A 15,672-nucleotide genomic window follows, 5' to 3' on the forward strand; every position below is an offset into this window, starting at 1 on the left:
TTTTTTTCATCTTGAAATCATGATTCTAAGTTATTTTTAAAGTAATTTATAAAATAAGATTTAAGATCATTGGTTTGGTTTCTACCTTTTAATATGCTTTATACAAGAACAATTTACTGAATACCCGGTGATACATCTGTAGTGCTTACTTACATGTTGTCAAAATCATATGATAAATTTGAGATTATTAAATGTATGGAAGATTATAATGAAAAAGAAAAATTGAGGTGCTAAAGAGAAATAAGAAAAGATATAGGAATAAGAAGGGGAATGTGAGATGTGGTTAAACAACATAACAAAGAATGTCTTATGTAAACAGCATGGAAAAGCAAACAAAAGTCAAAATTTGAATAATGAAAACATCCTTTAAAAATGTTAAGTATCTGGATTAATTTCTAAGGTCCCATGTGAATCTTTACAAAACATGAAATGTGGGAAGAAAAACAATGAATTAAAATATTAATCAGCAAATGACTTTACTATTTAGTAACCTCACAGGACAATGAATCACCATCTATTGTGTAAAATGCATTATGCTAGACAACCAGGGACACAAAAGATATTGAAGACAATACAGTACCCATTTTCATGGTAATTACAGTATCATAAAGGATCCTCATCAGACAACCTTACTATTGACTACATAGGGCCAGTTGCTATCATAACTTTCTGAAAAGGAACACAGAAAAGAAACTGTTTCAAAAAGTGAGCAAAGAAAAACTTTGGGGGGAACAGAAGTCTTTCCACTTCAAAACGTTAAAGATGATAATAATTATGCAGGCAAGATGAATAGTGCTTCCTCCAGTACTAGAGCACAGAATACTCCAGAAACAGAAAGGAAGATGGCTAGCTGCAAGTAGAACAAAAAAGCAAAAGCTTGAAGAATAAAACACATGTTAGGACTTCAGAACTATTTTGCTGTTTTGTTTAAATACAGATTTCAGTTGTATACTATCTCTTCGTGACTGCTTATAGAATAAATCAGAGTAGTTCTATAGATGTTTATAACTTTTTATTTTATTATTTCACAAAATAATATGTATGGGTGCTTTGCCCTCTTGTATGTCTGTGTGCTATGTGCATGCAGTACCCATAGCGGTCAGAAAAGGGTGCAGAATGTCCTGGAACTAGAGTTACAGGTGACTGTGGACAGACCAAATGGATGTTGAGAACTGAACTCAGGTTTTCTGCAAAAGCCAGTCCTCTTAAGAACTGAGCATCTCTCCAACCCCAAAATGAGTATTTTTAAAATCAAATTCACATTAAGATCAGTTACAAAGGAAAAATAAAATCACATACACTCAAAAGATTTGTATCTAAGAAACAACAGTTCTTGGCTCTTTTCTGTTTCTGTAGATTATTTCACTTTCAAACTATAAGAGTTCAAACTGAATATAATCTAAAAAGAGATCAAAACAGAAATTAAGGAATATTTCTTTTTAGTTTTTAGATTTTATAAATTCCATCCTGTTTTTGTTTGTTGGTTGGGTTTTTTGTTGTAGTTTTTTGTTTTTCAGACATTTCACTTGTGTAGCCCGGGTTGGCCCAGAATTTACTTTGTCTATCAGGTTGGCCTTGAACTTACAGGGACCCACCTGCTCTGTATCTGCCTCTCCAGAACTCCTAAAAGCCTGGATTAAACCCATCCTGTTTAATACCATTTCCAAACTATTTGGTCATTTTCAAATATATTCTATCATTCAACCATAATCCAACATTTAATAAAATAATGTAATTAATACTATAAAAGTCTGAAATAGTACTTCTATTTTTCTCTTTTGTGCATGTGGTGTTCATACATGTTTGTATGTGTGCAGGTGCATGTGTTTGCAGACACATATACACATACATAAGTAGAGGTTCAGGATTGACACTGAGAGTCTTTCTCTAATCCTCCCCACTTCATTTATTGAAGCAAGGACTCTCAATTGAACCCAAAATTTGCTGATCAGCTAATCTGTTTGCCCTGGGATCCCCTGTACTTGCTTCCCAAGCGCTCGGATTACAGTCAGTCACCATACCTACTGGACTTTTGGGTACGTTCTAGACATCCTTAGCATAGCAAGCACTTAACACACCAGCCATTTCTACCGCCACTCCAGCACCAACTTCACTTTTTACAGTTATTCAGTTAAAAACAAAACTCATTCTGCTTCCTCTTCCATAGGGTTCCTTGAGCCCTGATAGGAAGGATTAGATGGAGACAACTGTTTGCAGTTGAATGTTCCAAGGTCTCTTATTCTTTGCATAATGTATAGCTACTGGTCTCTGTATCTGTTCCCATCTGCTGCAGGAGGAAGCTTCTCTGATGATGACTAAGCAAGGTGCTGATCATGAGCATAGCAAAATGCCACTAGGAATCTTTTATTGCTACATTGCTTTTTATTTATTTATTTGGAACAGAAAGAGTGTAAGAGTCAGAGAGGATGGAGGACACCAAGAAAACAAGTCCCTCAAAATCAATGTGATCAAAGCGCATATGAACTCAGAGACTGGGGCAGCACGCACAGGACCTACACAGGTTTGTATCAGGTCCTTTGCATATATATTATGGCTTCCAGTTTGTGTTTTTATGGGATTCCTGGGTATGCCAAGGAGTGGGTCTCTAATTCCTGTGCCTTCTCTTGACTCTTTTCCTTCTGTTTGTTTGTTTGTTTTGTTTAATTCCAATTTGTGAGAATTTTTTTAGCTATTATATTTTATCACTATCGCTTAAAAGCTTGTTATCCAATGACAGACAGAGAGGGAGTAGATCCAGGTATTGGGAGGGGGGACTGGGAGAAGTAGAGAGAGGGAAAATCATAATCAGGGTATGTGAGGAAAAAATGTATTTTCAATAAAAGGGAGAAAAAGGAAAAACAAAAGCAAAGTATTGCATGTCATACAAAACTCTATACCCACATGCTTCTCCATATACTCTTCTGTAGAATAAGCATTTACATTCTAATTTCCTTGTTTCTTATAATTAATAAACATACTGTTATCCAAAAGTGGTAATTATGAACTTACTAAAATAAAAGTACTAGATCATATACTAATATTGAAAGATGATTAAAATATACTAACAAAAGAAGATCTAAAGACTAGAGACACATGTGGTCCTAGGAGTTGGACGGTTAGTGGGGAAGAGGATATTAATCAAAACACATCACATTCATATGTAAAATTACCAGAGAATATGATTAAAAATAAATTTAAAAACCATGTCAAAATGAAAAAGATTTTTTTTTTGATGATTTCTAAACATGACTTTTCAGCTTGGTACACAAGTCATTCACTGACCGGGATTTCAAATTCTACTCAAATTAGATCTCAAAGTAAAGCGAGTAAAGGATTCAGTGGTTAGGGCTTAATTTTTTTTCTCTTTCTCATTAAGAAAAAATTTTTTGAGAGAAAAGATATCACACTGTTGACCAGACAAACCTGTAACTTAAAATCCACCTGCTTCAGCCTCTAAAGTTGTTGGGTACTGGAAATACAGACAAGCAGTATCACATCTGATGGGCCATCGCTTTTCACAGTAATAATTTTAAGAGTAGAAATTAGTTCAAATGAAAGGAGAATCAATAATACTGAACTTTTATGCTATCATCCTAACTTTAATATGAAAGAAGCTAAAGGCTATAAATGTGCCTCTACTCTTTAATCAACCTAAACATGTCAAAATATTTCAATTACCTTGAAAAATGTTTAAGTAATTCAGATTACAGTCTGCAACGTCATAATTTTAGAGTTTGGTGTTTTCTAAATGACATCTATTATCAGATTTGAATATAAGAATATAGAAGATACAAAATGTAAGGTTTTCTTCTAACAAAACCATTTTCAAAGAATATTTTCTGATATTTGAATAAAATAATTATAAGGACTTGTTATTTTTATTGATCAATTGCACGCCAAACATTCAAACTAACGACCCATTGACTAGACATGTAGCTCAGTGGGTAGAGAGTTTTCTGGCATGAACAAAGGCCTTGGTAATTCCCAGTATTTTATTAGCATATATTAGTTTACATATTTATTGCTTTAAATAATGTTTTTATTAATTCTTTGAAACGTCCATACAATGTATTTTGGTCATACTTTTCTTCTCTCTTTTTTAAAACCATCAAGTTCAATTTGTACTAACCACCTATGAGTGACTGCCATGGTTGACACCATTAAAAAAAAATAAACTATCTCTCTCAGCAACCATCAAAAGCTAGTAGCTCCTCAGCTAGAGACGGGGATTCCTGCCCTCCTCCACAAGGGGATTTTATCTGGCTGGAGCTTACTCGGGTCTTATGCATGCTGACACAAACACTATGAGTTCATATGTGCAACTTCCCACTGTGTCTAATTACACAAAATAAATTTTACTGTGACATTTCATGCATGTACATAATGTATTGTGATCCTATTCACCAATTAACTGAACATCTTTTAAAGCACTGAAACTGTCTTGACTAACAATTTATTAAGACTTAGTACTAAAGAGATGACAAGAAAGTGCATATGAAGAATATGTAAAGTGTGTACAATTGAAGAAATTAGCAAACATCACTTATATAATGAGCTGTTACATTTCAAGGACAAGGACAAGGCCAGTCACCAGTTTCCAGGTTATAACAGACAAGGGCAAATAACATTTCAAATGTCACACAGAAAAAATAAAACACTGTTTAATAGAAATACAACTCAAATCACATCACCTAATTTCTCATAGAATTCATTCAGGTTCAAAACTGCGTAACAGTTAAAAAAAAATAGTGCACTAAAAAACTGCAAATGACTTGTAAATTATAAGTTCATATTTGAGACACAGGATTAAATACACAGTGTCATGTAAGACAAGAACATATCAGAAGTTATTCTATGTATATTTTCTAATTTGGCAGTTATTTAATATTTATAATAAATATAAATTATTTAACATTTTAGCATGTGGTATTCCTGAACACACCAAACTACTGTGAATTCTAACAACAAAATTCTACCACATATGGTTACTTTTTGACTGAATCTTTAAACAGAAGTAGCCTGGACCTATAAGATAAAGATGTTCAACAGATAAAGACGCTTGCCACCAAGCTTGAAAACCAAAACTATATTCCCAGGACACATAGTGGAAGTGGGAATCTGACTCCTACAAGATGTGCTCTGACCTGGACACCTAAGCTGTGGTATTAATGTAGCTCATCCCCAAATACACTCACATGCACACAGCACACACGCACACATGTGCGTGCACACACACACAAATTGCTAAATAAATAAATGTAAAAAAAAATGAAATAAAGCAGAAGAAGCCATCAAGAAAATCAAGTTCCTAAACAATGCCATTCCAACACTGCATAGCAGCCTGAGCATCAGCTACCGCTCTTTGAACTACTCCACCAGCAGCAGGAATCTAACTCTATCCCAAGAGACCAAATTTGCTAAAAAGAACATCATGGGCAATATCCTTAGAGAACTGACCAGCTACTATAGTGAGCAAAAAGGTAATCAGATGAAAGAGAGAAGCAAATGGAGATTTTTGCTAGGCATAGAGCTAATTATTCAATACCAGTTGCTTATAAACAAAAGAAGATCTTAGCTGGGGTCATCCTTGTGAATTCCTGAAAATTTCTCTACAGTCAGGTTTCTTGCTAACCCCATAGTGGCTCCCTCAATCAAGATATGTCTTACCTTGCTCTCATCTGTCCTTCCTCCATCTTGACTATCCCATTCCCTCAAGTTCTCCTCACCCTTCCCCTTCTCCCCTTCTGTTTCCCTTCTACCATCCCTTCTCCCACTACCCTCACGTTCCCAATCCTGTCAGGAGATTTTGTCTATTTCGACTTTCCAGGTGGATCTATATATGTTTTTCTTAGGGTTCACCTTGTTACTTAGCTTCTCTAGGATCATGAACTATAGGCTCAATATCCTTTGTTTATAGCTAGTATCGACTTACAAGTGAGTACATACCATATTCATTTTTTTGGGTCTGGGTTTCCTCACTGAGAATGGTATTTTCTAGTTTCATCCATTTGCATGCAAAATTCAAGATGTAATTGTTTTTTACCACTGAATAGTACTCTAATGTGTAAATGTGCCACACTTTCTTTATCCAATCTTTGCTTGAGGGGCATCTGGGCTGTTTCCAGGCTCTGGCTATTACAAACAATGCTGCTATGAACATAGTTGAAAATATGTCTTTGTAGTATGATTGAGCATCTTTGGGGTATATGCCCAAGAGTGGTATTGCTGGATCCTGAAGTAGGTTGAGTACCAATTTTCTAAGAAACCACCATACTGATTTCCAAAGTGGTTGTACAAGTTTGCATTCCCACCAGCAATGGATGAGTGTTCTCCTTACTCCACATCCTAGGACACCACAAAACCTTGAGGGAAGTCACTGTCCCACCTACCCATTGAAAAGATCAGTCACTCTCAGCCTAACAAGCCTTTGTTGTGGTTGCAGCTGTTTGTTTTTTAAACAGTGTCTGGCTACACAGCCTAAATTGGCCTTGAAGGGACAGTTGTCCAAGCTGTCAGACCTATAGCCGTGCTCCAGCCTCAGCTTCACACGCATCACCACTCCTGCTCCTCCTTTCAAGAAAAAAAAAAGGGTCTATAGCTCAATCCTAACTGTGTGCTCTTTACAAACACCAAATCTTAAATTAGCTGTTTTTCTCCACAGGCTCTGTCCAGAATTCCATGCTTGGGTTTCATTTTCTGAACCCAAGGTACTCTGTACCCTGTACACTGTCATCAATCTAAGGACACCACCTGTCTTTAATAGTTCAAGTCCACTTCATAAAGCAGATTTCCCTGCTCTGAAGTGTGCTGTTCGTCTAAACTTTACATAAAGATTAACACCAATTACTAATTCTGAGATAAGTATATCAAACATCTGTTAAATGTATGATTTCCTGTTTCGAAACTTTAAAAATTTTTTATTAAAATATATTTACATTATTTCCTTCCTTCCTTTTCCTCCCTCCGACCCCTACGCCAGGTGTACCGGCAAAAATGAAAGGCAGACGGAAATTATAATAAAATATTCAGCTTTAATTAGGGAAAGACTCACAGAACCGAAGTTCCCCTACACCCTTCCATCTCCCTGTCAAATTAATGGCCTCTTTTTCTTTGGAGACTTTACTATTTATGCATACACTATGCATAAAATAGATAAATACAACTTGATGATTCCATTTAGTGCTGCTTGGGTGTATATGATTTCAGGCAGAACACTAGATATGGAATAACCAATTTTCATGTATCCTCTTAATGCTTAAAATCTACATATGCTCTAATGCAATCCAGACTTTTATCAAACCAAAAAGACTAAGAAAATTTTGTCAAATGATTTTACATGTAAAAATAATACCATACCAAATAAAACATACATTCTCTAAAGTTATCTGAAATGTTATTGTTTTTCTGTATTGCAATATACAATCTTAACCATATGCAAAACCGTTAAAATAAGCTAAAGAAAATCCAATAAAAATGGAACTAACGCAAACTCAAAATGCCACACCATCAATGAGTAAATCTCTATAGCATTTTCTCTTAAAATCTGACACAGAATAGTTTTTAAAGAATAAAAAAAAATACTTGCAAAAAAACACTGTACTGAAAACATGTATATTTCAGAACATTAATTATGTTAGTATACATTCCTAAGCTTAAGAAGGATACAGCAGGTAACCAAAAGCGATCAAACAATAATTTCAAACATGAAAGTAATTATTTCAAAAATACCTTCTTCATGGATATCAATTATTCATATCTGTCAACAATTGTCTTGCAAGATATATATAGGAAGAACATATGCCTAGAAATTGTTCTGAGAAACTTACCATCATTTTGGCCCTTGCTCCTCATCTCCTCCTTCCATGACACGATGGTGCTCAGAGGAACATAGTCCCTTGTGTATTCTTTGCGTCTCTCCTCTAAGGTCATCTTCAGCAAACGTTCTTGCAAAATAAAGGCAGAATCTCCATTTGTATTTAAATTTTAATCTTGGGAACTACTGAATACATTTATAAATATTAATCATGCTACACTAACCAAAGACTTAATGCAATCCAATGATTTCATATTTGAGGGTTAAAGGAGGTCAAATTAGTTCAGCACTAGCAAGAAATGTAAAATTAAAACTGGTAGGGACAAAGTTCCTAAGGTGGCCCAAAAAATGAGTCATTTCTTCCTATCATCATGCACTAACGTGGGGCACATACTAGGTGAGGCATTCACAGACTTCAGGAACAATGATCTGTCAGTTCCCACCGCAAAAGAGCAAATGAGTAAGTTACAAAATAGTATCAATTAAAGGAAGTGCAGACTGCTGAGACAGGTGTGTCCAAACAGTGATAGCACAAGAAAGGTAGCTACAAAGCTGTTTCCTCATTTTTTTCCAGGCTACCAACAGCGAGAGTGTACTCTCAATTCAGTAATAGCATTATGGTGGTAGAACATACATACTTTAAATATACACTCTAAGATTAAAATATAAAACAACATCTTAGAAAAGCAGATGCTGTTTATAAAGAGCTCACTGGGTGCCAAGTATTTCCAATGTTTGTATCACTAAAATAATTTTCATAACAAGTCATGACTAATGAAGCACAGATAAGAGTCTTCCCATGAAGAGGTAAAGAGTAAGGACATTTCAACAAACAGGACAACAATAAAAGCAAGGCGATGCAAATACTTTAATGAAACTCTAAGATTTTATCTGGAACAGAAGACCCACAGAAGAAAAAAATCAACCAAAAATAAAGTGAAACTGTACAAGGATTTGTATGGGATGCTGTGGCATTAGCCCTCCTTCTATAAAAAAAAAAAAAAAAGACCACTAATTTAAAGTTGGTTAGGAATATCCTGGTTTGTGCACAAGATGATCCACTAGGAAGCAGAAAAAAAGGCTACTTATTTTTAATATAAGGAATAAATTTCTGGCACTAGAGGGAGAGGACAGAAAACAGGAAAAAACAGAAAATTTGTTGACGTTAACAACAGTTACAAAGGAGAATAATGACATAAAATCTAGTTGTTGTCAAGGTTAAGAAGTTCAAGTGATATAGAGGAAAGAGCTTTAATAAATACAAGAAGAAAATGCTATCAAGTTCTACAGGAAGGTCAGAAAAAAACAAGAATTACTTTACAAAGCCACTGCCTTATCGACTGCGTGTCCAACAGCACAGAAAACAGAGCAGTGGTTGACAGAGTTTGGCCTATGACCTAAATCATTATATAAATCTATATGGTCTTAGATCAATTTCCTCATCTCTTTCATGAGAGAATTAGACAGGTGTTCTTCCCAACTTTTAGGTGAGGTAACTAATGCAGTGAGGTCAGAAAATTTACATAACATCCTGGAGCTTGTAGAGTGGTATCAACTAAGGTTTGAAATGGGACAAGTGCATCTAAAGCTTAACCCTACATTACCTCATACCATTTTCTACTTTCATGAGTTCAGAGATCAAATGATATAACCCTTATATATAAGGCATTAAAAAACAGCAAAGAGCACAAAACAGAACTTGGGTAACTTGTTATGTTCATCATCATTACTGAATGACTTTAGAAACACTAGTTTCATTCAAATATAACTGAAATCCATGACACTATGAGGTACTAAAGGAAAGAAAAGGAGAGAGGAAAAGGAAAAGGAAAAGGAAAAGGAAAAGGAAAGGAAAGGAAAGGAAAGGAAAGGAAAGGAAAGGAAAGGAGGAAAAAGAAAGTAAGGCCTGATATAGTGGCTCACACCTGTAATCCTAGTACTTGGGGGTTGGAGCAAGAGGACTGTCACATGTTCAGGGTCAACCTGAGTTATAGAATGAGTTCTAGGCCAACCTAAGCAATGCAGAGTTAGACCCTGTGGAAAAGGAGGGGGGGGAGGAGGGAGGGGGGAGGGAGGGGGGGAGGGAGGGAGGGAGGACAGAACAGGACAAGACAGAAAAGGAAAGGAAAAGAAAGAAAGAAAATAGAGAAGAGAGAAAGAAAAAAAGAGAAAAGGGAAAGAAAAGAATAAAGGGAGGGAGGGAGAGAGAGAGAAATAAAGGAGAGAGGGAAGAAAGAAGGAGAGAGGGAGGAAGAAAGATTAGCAGGGAGGACAAGGAGCACAACTTCAAGGCAAATCCCTGTGAAAGGAACAATACTTTAAGGTCAAACATAAGACCACTATTATAGACAGTAGAGAAAAGATAAACAACCTAAAAAATAAATACATGATGACACAAAATCTCAAAAGACTATACACAACTAGCCAAAGATCACGATCACAAGGGTTAATCTAACATGTAATAAACAATAAAAAAAAAGTGTTCCCTCTAAAATGGGAACAAAACCTAAATTAAATGTAAAGTAACAGTCCAATGACACTACAGAGAGCATGTTAGGGTTGCTACTGTTTTGTTATACTTAATTTTTCATGAATTAAAAAGACAGAGTCATCTGTTCATTGTAGAATAATAGGTAGAACAGGAAGGTTCAAGTAAATAACTTCGGAATTGGCACAAAGTCAGAAAAGGGAACTGACCCTCAGTGGTTTAAGCACTGCTTCCAAAGCTCAGATCACAGTGCAGGATTATTACTGCTAGACATTAGGCTGAAGGACATTAGGAAACATAGTTTATGTAAATGCCAAAAGTCAGACAGAAACAAGACTGTCATTCTATTTATTTGGAAGTAAATGTGCATACTGAAAACAAAACAACACCAAATGTAATACAATAAAAACAATGAGATAAACTGCAAAGCTTGAAATGAAAAGACACACATTAAATGATTCTGAATTAGAGCTCAGAGTAGTAGGACAATATTTATTTACATGTGTGCTTTTTAAGAACTCCTCAGTTACTTGTTTCAGAATGAATCAAATGGAAAGCAAAAGGCACAGTTTCTCAGGCATTACCAAAAACTTCCTTCTGCTAATGCTTCATCTTCATAATGAATCCATTCTCTGTGAATCAAGTCCATAAAGAGTTCTATTTACTACATGCTGTTCTGAACTAAAATATGTCTCTAAAATGCCTTGATAGTGCAATGATCTCGGTAAGCCTTCATTTAGATTTTAATAACAGCTGCAGAAGTAGTAAGCCATCATTAAAGAAGTACTTTATCCCTCCAGCGGGATATAAGGGAAAGGGCATGCATCCCATTGGCTTCTTTTTGGTGGAATAACAGATGATACTTCACACTTTACTATTCCAAAACAGACATCCTGACAAGACAGATTAAGAACTCACTTGGTAATATTTCCCTTTAACTTTAACCTTCTTGCAAAAATAGCTTAGTTTGGTGTAAAAGAAAATAACTCCACTGAAAGCATTCTTTGTGCATTTGCTTCTTCATTTTTTTAAAAAAAATATTTGTTTATATTTTCCTTTTAGAAGAAACAAAAGGCAAAACAAAAATAAATAAGATATTAAAGAAAGATTCTGAAATGTCTGCTCATCATAGTCCAAGTGAATAGATGCTACTTTAGGAACTGTTTTCCTAACATAACAGAAATAGTTCTCAAGTATTCACTATACAGTCAATGATTCATGTTGCTGAGAACACTGTCAATGGCTTTACACTATTTTGTTTTATCATCATCAATTATACAAAGCTAACATATCAAGAACATCAAGAAAAACGGGTGTGATTTTTCCAACGCTCACAATAAGTATGCTCAACACAAACTGCTACTACAAAAGCAAAGCACAAGCACTATGTCCCAGAGACGACTCTTTCCCCAACTCTCCCTGGCTTTAGTTTTCCCCAGAGATAGGTGTAGAGAGGCCTTCTGAGGGTCAACGAATGCTCTACCAGTGACCTATGCCTTCCGCTGTTATCTGACCGTAGTTCTAAACAGCATTTGTTTTGTGACACCTTAAGTTTTAATTCTCTCAAACTCATATTCATTAACACAATGACGCTTGCAAATTCTTCCAGCATTTCAAGGCTATTTGAACTGGGCTGTTCAGTCATGTTAAGACTTCCCTGCAGTTAATTTAAAAACTTCCCTCCTTACTCCTTTTTTCATGCACTGTTAAAGCAGGCACTATTTAGAGAACTCTTTCTAATCTTCGTACTGACATCTACTGTTTGGTCAAAGGGTTCATAAAGGACAGGGACTTGAAATGAAAATGTTTAACAAGCTAAGGCCAAAAAAAAAAAAAATCAACTTTCGCCCCATTATCCCTGCCCTTTAAGATAGTCCAGAGAAATCTGTACACCCTTGCTCAACTTCATCCTTTAATACGGATTTTGTCGCTAGTAGCAATGCACATGGTTTATCTGTATAGGGGAGGGGGTAATAAAGGTTAAAAGGTGAAGAAAACTATGCCAGACACATCAAAATTTGGTCTGTGAAACTGAGGTGAGACAGGCGGGAGAGAGAAAAAAATCGCACAGCTCTCCTTCTTAAAGGAATCAGCGCCACTATCAATCTAACGGATCTGGAGAAGCCTAGGTGTGCACAAAACTCAGGGAAGGGTTCATTCACGGAGTGCACGCAGCCTTACTCTCTGGGCGACTTCACACTATGAATGGGGATGCAACAGAGAAACACGGGGCCAGGGAAAGCCCATTCGGACTTCTCGGAAGGCACTGATGCTCGCCCGCTAAGATGCTCCCGGCAGGTTGCAAATTTCAGAAGTCTCACTGCTGCAGCAGCGGAGCGGAGCGGGGCTGAGATGGACGGAGGGCAGAGGCGGGGAACAGACGAAAGCAGATGCAGGCGCGCCCAGGCTCAGCAGCAGCCGCAGCCTGAGCCCCCGCCGCCGGGCAACCTGTCCGCGGGACACCCGGGCGGGCCGTGCAAACTCCCGGCCGGGGTCCTGACCAACTTGCACGCGGCCCCGGGGAACCCGCCGCCGGGGAGGAGACGACTGGGCGCCCAGGGGGGTGTGCGCCCCGCACGTGCGCGAGCCGCAGGTGCCCGGGGGCGGCGCGTGGCCGGCCGGGGCGGGAGCGCGCGCGCGCGTGGACGCGGTCGCGGGCTGGAGCGGCACCGGCCGAGAGGGCGCGAGGGAGGCTGCGGGCGCAGGGCGCCGCGCCGCCCCGCCGGGGCCCCCGCCCCCCACCCACCCGCCGCCCGCCCCGGGGGCCTCGGGGCCGGTTACCTTTCTCCTCTCTCCACACCTTTTTCTTCTTGTTGCTGGGGTACATGCTGCCGTGGGGGTGGCTGGCTTTAAGCTGCAAGTTCCCCAGGCTCACGGGCAGACAGGGTGTGTGGAGTGTGGGGGGGGCCGGGAAATGGAGGGGACACTCGGGTGGGAAAAGTGCAAAGGCTCTGCGTCCCGCGCCGCTAGCCGCTCGCCCGTCGCCGCCCTCCTCCCCTCAGCCCGCCCGCTCTGCCCCGCGGCCGCCGCCACAGCAGCACCTCAGAGCCTGTCAACTAGGTCACGCCTCGCGCTAACCTAACACCGCGCAGGCCCCGCCTCCCGGCCGCTAGGCAGCGCCGCCGCCCATTGGCTGCTCCGCCCGCCGCTCTCCGCGTTCTAGCCAAGGCGCGCCCCGACTTCAGCCTCAGGGCGCAGGCGCAGGCGCAGGCTTGGGCTCGACGCCGAGGACGTTGGGGAGCTGGAGGGGGCGGGGCCAGAGCTCGAGCCCCAGGCCGCGGCGCCGACCGGGGCGGGGCGTGCAGCAGCCGCCCGCAGGGAGCGGGAGGAGCAGGGCAGAGGGCGGGGCCTGTTGGCAGGTGCGCCAGGTAACCCCGAGCCTGCTGCGAGAGGTGGCTTGTCTGGGGTTCTGCAGGATGAAGAGGTCGTGGGTCCTGGGAGCTGTCCGAGTTCTTTGTAACTGCCTCGCCTGGAAAGCTTTTACCTGATAATCGGACGCTTTCCTCTTAGCGGGCAAATAGAACCAAAAGAAATGATTCCAAACCCTGTGCAATCCTCTGTTGAATCTTGGGTTAGGGATTTCGTTGGGATTCTGTGAAGTTCCCAAAGCTTCAAAGTACACTGGGCTAACTCAAGAGTTTTAAGGACTGACAACCAAAATGCATTGGGACCCGTCCTACATCAAAGCTAATTCCAATGAGTAATGCCCGTGGCTGGTTGTCTTTTATTCTTCGTTGACTTCAAAATAGCTTCTGATCCAAAGGTCTAGCTTGATCCTGGGTGGTTCTGTCATGATTCAGAAAACTCAATCGCAGGAAAATCTTCTACGGGAATACAGTGACCTAGAACATAGAACTTTTGGACCCCCTTCTACCCCAGCTTTATTGTCTTCGTCCACAAAGCTGGCTTAGTGGATTTGGGAAAGTCACATTTATTAAATTTAGGGTTTATGTTGCATGTGTTGAAAAATATCTATATGGAACACAATATTTTTTTTGAGATTGGTCTCTTTGTAGCTCAGACTTGTGTTAGCAAACTTTCTTTCAGACCACCAACCAGTACCCAAATCATGAGACAGAGACTTGTTATTAGTTGTGAATGCTCACACTTAGCTTTTATTTAAATGTTTCTTTTTATCTGCGTTTTGCCTTGGGACTTTTTACCATTCTTTCTGTATGTCCTACTTTGATTGCTTCTCTGATCTGCCTAACTGGCTTCTGGCCCTGGGCATGTCCCTCTCTTTTTCCCTTATTCTCTTCTCTATCCTAGATTTCTCTTCCTACTTACTCTGCCTTTGAACCTACCTTACCCTCCCCTGCCCAGCTATTGGCTGTTCAGCTTTTTAATAAACCAATCAGGTGTCTTAGGCAGGCAAGGTGACACAAAAAAAAATGAAGAAACATTTTTACCTTGCTAACAAAGCCAGTAGAAACAAATGTAACACATCTTCACATAGTTAAAGTAATTTTCCACAACAGGCTTGCCCCAATCCCGGGATTTTCTTGCTTCAACCTTAAACAAACCTCCACCAAAGAGGACTAGAATGCATTCAAAATAATAATGATGATAAAGAATTAGAAAGAAAGGTACACTAAGAGATGTAAAGAATAGATTTTTGAGTAATTAAAGTTAAAATGAATTCACAACATCTTGAACTAGTAATATTTGTTTTGATATTCTCTTTGGAATTTTTCTTTAAATGCTACCATATCCATAAAACATTATTATGTTGGGAGAAACAGAAAAGGTGCAAGAAGGATGTAACATTTGAAATAATTTTTGCAATGAAATTATAAGGGCTTGGAGAACCAAGAGAAAATTGACAATGGGTTAAACTTTCGGAGAGAGGAGTTTAAGAAGATGATGACACTCTCATGGATGGTCAAAGCAATGTTGCCATTAACCAAGAGATGTCATTTGAACATGGAGAGTGTAATGATCTGTCCTGTCCCTTTGAGAGACAAGCCACACCACTCCTGATCTTCAGCTTTCAGACTAGGTCCCTCCTTTCCAGTCTCCCTCTTGAAGAGGCAGTTTCTGTCTCTCCCTTCTCCCCACCTCTCTCTCTCTGTCTCTGTCTCTGTCTCTCTCTCTCTTTCTGTTTGTCTCTCTCTCTCTGCTCTGCTCTTCTCCCTTTCTCCCCTTTCCCCTCCATAACCCACTAAATACCCAACCTCACTCTGCATGGTGTGCCTATCCATGTCTCTGTCTCTCGCCCACTATGTGGCTCCCTGCCCAGGACCAGCACCATTGGAGACCTGCGGCATGATCTCGTGGCATGGTCTCATGGTGTGCTCATCTGTTTCTCATCGTGGGAGTGGCTGCCCCATCGAGGTCTCTCACCCACCATGCATCTCCCTGCCTGGGACTC

At 39.4% G+C, this 15,672-nt stretch overlaps 1 protein-coding gene across 6 annotated transcripts in view; it reads right to left on the bottom strand.

Annotated features, from left to right (window-relative positions):
- The window catches only part of Macrod2 (mono-ADP ribosylhydrolase 2), a 1,826,063-nt gene extending 1,812,717 nt beyond the window's left edge, over positions 1 to 13,346 (bottom strand). For all 6 annotated transcript variants that reach the window (XM_057781066.1, XM_057781065.1, XM_057781064.1 and 3 more), the window contains exons 1-2: positions 13,083 to 13,346; positions 7,827 to 7,943 (exon numbers count right to left, since the gene is read on the bottom strand). In XM_057781066.1, the coding sequence (XP_057637049.1) occupies positions 7,827 to 7,943; positions 13,083 to 13,128 (163 nt within the window). In that variant the 5' untranslated portion in view covers positions 13,129 to 13,346. The remainder of the gene's footprint in view (positions 1 to 7,826; positions 7,944 to 13,082) is intronic.
- Between the last annotated feature and the right edge of the window lie 2,326 nt (positions 13,347 to 15,672).

This window comes from Chionomys nivalis, chromosome 9 (assembly GCF_950005125.1).
Source record: "Chionomys nivalis chromosome 9, mChiNiv1.1, whole genome shotgun sequence".
Classification (NCBI taxonomy): Eukaryota; Metazoa; Chordata; class Mammalia; order Rodentia; family Cricetidae; genus Chionomys; species Chionomys nivalis.